Below are 6,000 nucleotides of genomic sequence, written 5' to 3'. Positions count from 1 at the left end.
ATTCCTGGCCAGGTCTGCTGTCACAAAGTTCTCTCCAACCCTCCCCACCCGTCTCCCTCCCCCCACATCTCCTACACCTACAGAGGCCAGGCAGCTGTCTCCCACCAGATATGCATCAGAGCCCCAGAGCTCACCTCCACACCCGCCACCTCTTGCACGGTACAGTGCAGGTATCTCCAGCCCAGTCTTGCATATTGCTACCAAGAAGACACCCAAAGGCGCGGGCTAAAGCAAATCCACAAAAGCCTCACCCAGCCCGGCTCTGAGCTCTGATAGATACAAAAGAGGCCTGCGAGAGCACAAGGGGCGCTCAGGAGCCAGGCTGAAATGCAGAACGGCAGAGGGTCTGGGGGAACGAGGGACGGGGTGGGGGAAGGCGGGGCGGGGGGAGGGAGGGTGTTCCCCCGAGAGCCGCAGAGTGAAGCTGGTGCCCTTGGGAGCACCCCTGCTGTCCAGCCGCGGGTTTGGTGGGATCCAAGGCACCCGGAGCCTCCCCAGCCCTCCTGCTCCCCTGGACCGCACCGTCGGGCTGGGAGAGGTAGAGGGCTGGGGCCAAAGGCGAGGACTGGGAGAGGTGCTGGCCTCCGGGCACTACCCAGTCCTGGGGGCTGGATTCGGAAAAGAGCCGCAGCCGCCGCACATTTCCTACAGCTGATAACATCAGTGGGCGTGTCAGGTGGCGCCGGGGAGTGTGAGTGCGCGCGCCGGCGAAGGCAGGAGGGCGCGCGCACAAAGTTTGTGCCGGCGGGTGCGCGTCGGGCGGGCTCGCCCGGCTCCCAGAGCGGCGGGTGGGCGGCCCGAGGGCGGAGAGGCCCGGGGCGAAGGGCCGCGCTGGCAGCGGCTGCGGCCGTGGCGAGGCGATGCGCCCCGCCGAGCCCGTCCCGCCGCGCTAGGTGAAACGTCTGCACGCGTGCGGCCGCGGCCATGGGCACCCTGGGCAAGGCGAGAGAGGCTCCGCGGTGAGTAGGGGCCCAGGCCCTCGGGAGCGCCAATGACCTTCATCGGGGCGGGGGCCGGGGTGCGGGCAGCCTCCCGAGGCCTCTCGGGGGTAGAATGTGGGGCGGACGACACGGGAGTCTTCTCTAAGGGAAGTTGCCGGCGACTAATGGGGACGGCAGGCTGAGGTCTCGGCTGATGTCAGGGGAGATGCGCGCAGCGGAGACCAGCGCGAGGGACGGTCGCGCCTGGAGTGCCCAGCTCTTCGCACGGGGAAATGGGGGAGGGAGCTGAGTTGTGCGGCCAGAGTTCGCCCGGCAAGCTCCGGGATTGCAATGACCGGCCTCCTCCCCCAGCTCCTCGCTGCCACGCACCTGGGACTCCCACTCGCGGACTTTCCCGGACGCCCGCACCTGCTGGGGCTCAGGGCTCCTGGAGCGCCACCTGGCGGTCTCTGCCGGCCCTGCGGGTCTCGGGCGGGCCCAGAAAGGCCGGCAGGGCTTGCAGCGAACAAGCAGAGGTCAGGGAACCACAGAACCTGGGGGAAACCTGTATTCCCCTCCACCCCACTGTGACTCTAGAGAGATGTTTCAGGAGGGTCTTGGGGTGCAGAATATGAAGAGTAACAGTGAGTGAGAAAGCTCTTGTGAGGAGAAAGAGGCCTGGAAGTGCCAGGCACCTTTGAGTTTGTCCCCCCAAAACGCTGGAATGGGACAATTGCCTAGACAGGGGCCTGGCTCAGCATAGGGCTGGGCACTTCCCACCTCCATCCACATGGACTCTGTGTGACGGCCATGCCCAGCTGCACAAGCATGCCCAGAAGACGCGGGAAGCTTTGCCCTGCTGGACTTTCTAGACCTAAAGGTCCTTGGTCCTTATTGCACCCCGCCCTGTGTCCCCGAGGGTCCAACACTGTACCTGGCACTAGATCGAGGCGAAGGGCCTCAGTACTTTAAATTGAGCCATTTTGGGGGAGGGAATGGACAGGACTGGGAGGAATCCTCACTAGAAGCCAATAAAAGCCACCTTGCACTGCAAAGAAAGCCGTGGAAGTTTCCATCAAAAGTTGAACCTTAAATTGTGACCTCCACTGAGGCAACCTATGCCTGGAGAGGATTTCATTTGAACCAGTTCTGAGTTTTGACAGTGTCCTTCAGCAAACTTAACAGGGCCTTAGCCAATTTTGGCCTCAGAAACCACCTTAGTTAATTTGTTTCTCTCAGGGGTTTTTTTGTTTGGTTTGTGTTCTTTTTAATTCACAAGGGAATGGCTACTATCCTTGAAAGATATGCCTTTGAAGATTAGGCTCTATTTGTTCTATGGATTACAACACCTTCAATACCTGACTACAGAGAAGTCTTTTATTAATCCTATGTACAGCCATTTCACCCGAAGAGACAGTTTTGAAGGTTTGTCACAAAGTAGCCAGTCAAGAGGCTGCACAGAAGAGCTGAGTTCCCCAGATCATGGTTCAGATAACCCCTCTCCCTAGACCTCTCAGGTCACAATTTGGTTTCTAGTCGTTTCTCTCCTCCCTGGTTTCTCATGCCCCTGGGCCCTCGAGTCTCCTGGGCTCCATAGTTCCCAGTTGCATTTTTCACACACACACACACACACACACCCCAAAACTCCCTTCAAGTTTTCTTCTTTCTACTTGAATCTACCCCAGTCCTTTTTAGTTCCGGTAAAAGCATCTCACCTTGTGAACCCAAGTGGTTTCTGTTACTGCTGACATGAGGAACCATCACTAGAGTTAGAACCAGGGCAGTTTTCAGGGTCCTCAATGATCATTGCTACCAACTGAGAGGGAAAGTGGCATTTTCCTCGTATCCTCCAGCTGAGAGACTGAGGGAGACACCTCCGGGCCCCCGAGGGGAGAGCTGTGTGTGAGGCCCACCCTCTGCTTGCAGGTGCCTCTTCTCCAGGGGTCAGGGAGAGGTACCGGAAGGCCTAAGAGAAAAAGAGGCTGTGCTGAGAAGGACTTGATTGTTCTCTTTCCCAACTCTGCCTTGGGTGGAGATCTTAATGGTAAAAAGGCAGCCGCTAAGGCAGAAAGCTGACTAATCCCAACAGCTGACAACCAGCCCCAGGTTTGGAGATTGTCAGTGCCTCCTGGAAGGGCAAGGCGCCCAGGTGGGGAGCAAGGCATGGGCACAGGAGGCCTGCCTTCTGCCTGTCTCTGCACTGGTGGCCGGTCCCATTGCCCTTCTGATCCTGGACCCCGCACATCTAGTGAAGGGCTTGGAGATGACCATGGAGAGCCCACGCAGCCTCTGCTCTGAGGACTGTCCCGGGGACAGGCAGGAGGAGGGCCCCAGATTCAGCCTTTATATGATCAGCTATGATATCAGAGGATGTTACTTTTGTCTTAGGTTGAATTGACCTTTCAGCCTCTCTTGCTCATTCTGATGGAGTGAAAAGTGCATAGTTCCAGGCACAGTAAATCTCAATTAAGCAAATAGGGCCAGAGAGGCGCCCAGTACAAATCCCGGATCTAGCACATAGGAGTAGTACTTGAGCAAATCATTTAGCCTCTTTTAGACGCAGTTTCAACATCACGAAATGGAGATAATGTCTCTCTGGGATGTAAGCTTTAAAAACCATGCAGATCCCCAGCACAGTGCCTGCCATGTCGTAGGTTCTCAATTCATGGTGGCCATTATTATTTTCTCTCATTTTCAGGTACTGATCTGCTCCTGGGGCTATCTTAGGCCCTGGGTAAAATTCAGTAATGACCAGAAGTCCTGTAATACCATCTTTCAGAAATCCCTGCCTCTGGTTAGTAGATTCTTAATAGCCAATTACTGGTTCAGTTTCGCAGTTTCACTGGGACCACCCTCGGTCAGAACAGAGCTCAGCAGCCGCTGCCCGCCCAGCACCCTGCAGTGATTGTGAAAAGCAGGGTGTTCCCTCCACAGGTCTGGCTGTGTCCTGAGTGGCCCCATCGTTCAGTAGTCTTCCTTCACAGGCTGTGTATGCGCCCGTGTTTTATTTTGATTTCAGCACTTTTTTAGCCCCTTCTGGGTGATATTTCTTGTCAGAGAAACTTTCTCCAACACTCCAGCTGCAACTGGCTCTCCCTTCTCTGAGAACATCACAGACCTTCCCCTTGCCACTCACAGGACACTTAGGATTGATAGAGCTCTCTTTCCTTGGTCTGGATCTGATTCTCCAACTAGAGTTTTGTATTGAAGAACTTAGAGATAGATGACCTTTAACAACATCAGCTAACATGTAGTTAGTATGATTTCCAGTTTACAGAGAGCCCTCGCATACGTAGACTGTCCTACTGGCCTTCTCTGACCCATCACCATTTCTTACCCATGGAATAAGCACTTACTGATTAGTGGGTGCCCTCATGTGTTCAGCAAAACACAGGGAGTAGCTAAAGTTATGGATCTGAGGCATGTTTCTTTTTCCTTTTTTTCTTGCCTCCTCTTTGTAAACTGTGAAATAAGCAGGCACAGTGGGGAGAAAAGAGTTAACGATATGCTCAAAGAAGTTACAAGTAACAACACCCATCACTAGTGAACCTTCAGAGATGATGGAAATGTGCCTGTGTGTGTGTTTATGTTCTTTAATGGAAGGGAAAACAAAATGCTCAATTAACCTTCATTATCATTTTGCAAGCAACGTGACTTATACTGAGAGGTCATGATCAGAGAGAGGTAAAGCAAGGTGAGAGTGGGCAGAGGTGGCCTATAGGCACTCCTAAGCCTTTCCCTATCCAGGCGTGTTCTTTTGGACTCAGTTCTGGAATGAAGCTCTCATGAGCTCTGCTCCTCCACACCCCCTCCTCCCCCAATAGGTAAGGACCCAAGTACAGACTTAATGGAATGGTGTTTAATGATAAAAAGGACTCATAATGATTACCTGTATTATCAGTCATGAAAGACAGAATCTTAAAACCCACCAACATTTGTGAGAAAGGCAGGACTAGCTTAAAATCTAAATACCACCCCCTTCCCCCTCTCCCCTCCTCGCCCCCTGCACACGGTCCTCAGTCTTTGACTTTTCCCCCAAAGTCCTTAAAGATGTTTCCGAGGCCATCTGGGTTTCTACAGGGTGTTGCTCAAGATGAATGAATTTAGCCAAATATGAGGCCACCTGGAACTCAATTCTGAAGACCCAAGTCAGTGGCCTCGAGGCTGAAACGGAAAAGTACTGCTAGGACCCGAGGACGGCCATGCCTCTGCCTCTCCCCTCAGGCAAAGGAGACAGCAGGCCGAAGCCATCCTAACCCCCAGAGGACAAGCCCTACTTGCAGCCCTGAAATCTCACCTTGTTGTTTGCTTGGGAGATGTCTCTTTAACAGCCAACCAGTCCGTTCGGTGCATGTGCCAAGTGGGAGGGGTGTATCTTCTATCAGCCCAACTCCCAGGATTAATTGTCTTATCTCTAGTCCTTCCTCTCTAATCTGCCCTCAGAGCGTGGAGCTGCCCGCGTGTCCGTCCCCTGGCCGCTCCGCTTGCACTCACTGCCTCCTCTCTTTCCCCAGGAAACCTTCTCATGGCTGCAGAGCGGCCCCGAAAGCAAAACTAGAGGCGAAGCCAGCCAGCAGCCCCTTCCCCTCCCATCCCAGCCTGGCCCAGATCACCCAGTTCCGAATGATGGTGTCTCTGGGACATTTGGCCAAAGGAGCCAGCCTGGACGATCTCATCGATAGCTGCATTCAGTCGTTTGGTGAGTGGCCCACATGCATAAAAAATCACTATCCTACTTTGCTCTTCCTTAACAAGGGCTTCATAGAATAGCAACCTAGATTGCATTTTGGCTTTAAAAATAGCTTTTGAGCCTTTGAAATGCTGGAGAGGGTGCGCAGTGCCTGCGGCACATGACTGTGTGGGTGTAACAGGTCGTGATGAGAGGTGTGATTTAAAGTGAGAAAAGTTACCGAGGAGAGTTTGCGTTTTTCTTCGGACGGAGGTTTTTCTCGTGACAAAATATATATATATATATATCTCGTACGATGCTGTTGTGCGTCTGGTGCTTTGACTTCTTGTCCTTGTGTTCTTGGGGCACACAAAAACTGGGTTCCGTGAGCAGACTCTGTTGTCAAACAGA

The 6,000-nt window shown here is 53.6% G+C and overlaps 1 protein-coding gene across 1 annotated transcript in view; it reads left to right on the top strand.

Annotated features, from left to right (window-relative positions):
- The first annotated feature begins 797 nt into the window (after window positions 1–797).
- The window catches only part of RASGRP1 (RAS guanyl releasing protein 1), an 85,417-nt gene continuing 80,214 nt past the window's right edge, over window positions 798–6,000 (top strand). The window contains exons 1-2 of the mRNA XM_079768912.1: window positions 798–959; window positions 5,435–5,619. Of these exons, the coding sequence (XP_079625038.1) occupies window positions 925–959; window positions 5,435–5,619 (220 nt within the window). The 5' untranslated portion in view covers window positions 798–924. The remainder of the gene's footprint in view (window positions 960–5,434; window positions 5,620–6,000) is intronic.

The sequence above is a fragment of the Cnephaeus nilssonii genome (assembly GCF_951640355.1).
Source record: "Cnephaeus nilssonii genome assembly, chromosome: 4".
NCBI lineage: Eukaryota > Metazoa > Chordata > Mammalia > Chiroptera > Vespertilionidae > Cnephaeus > Cnephaeus nilssonii.
Note: the sequence above shows the minus strand (reverse complement) of the source record. Positions and strands in the feature narration are given on the sequence as shown.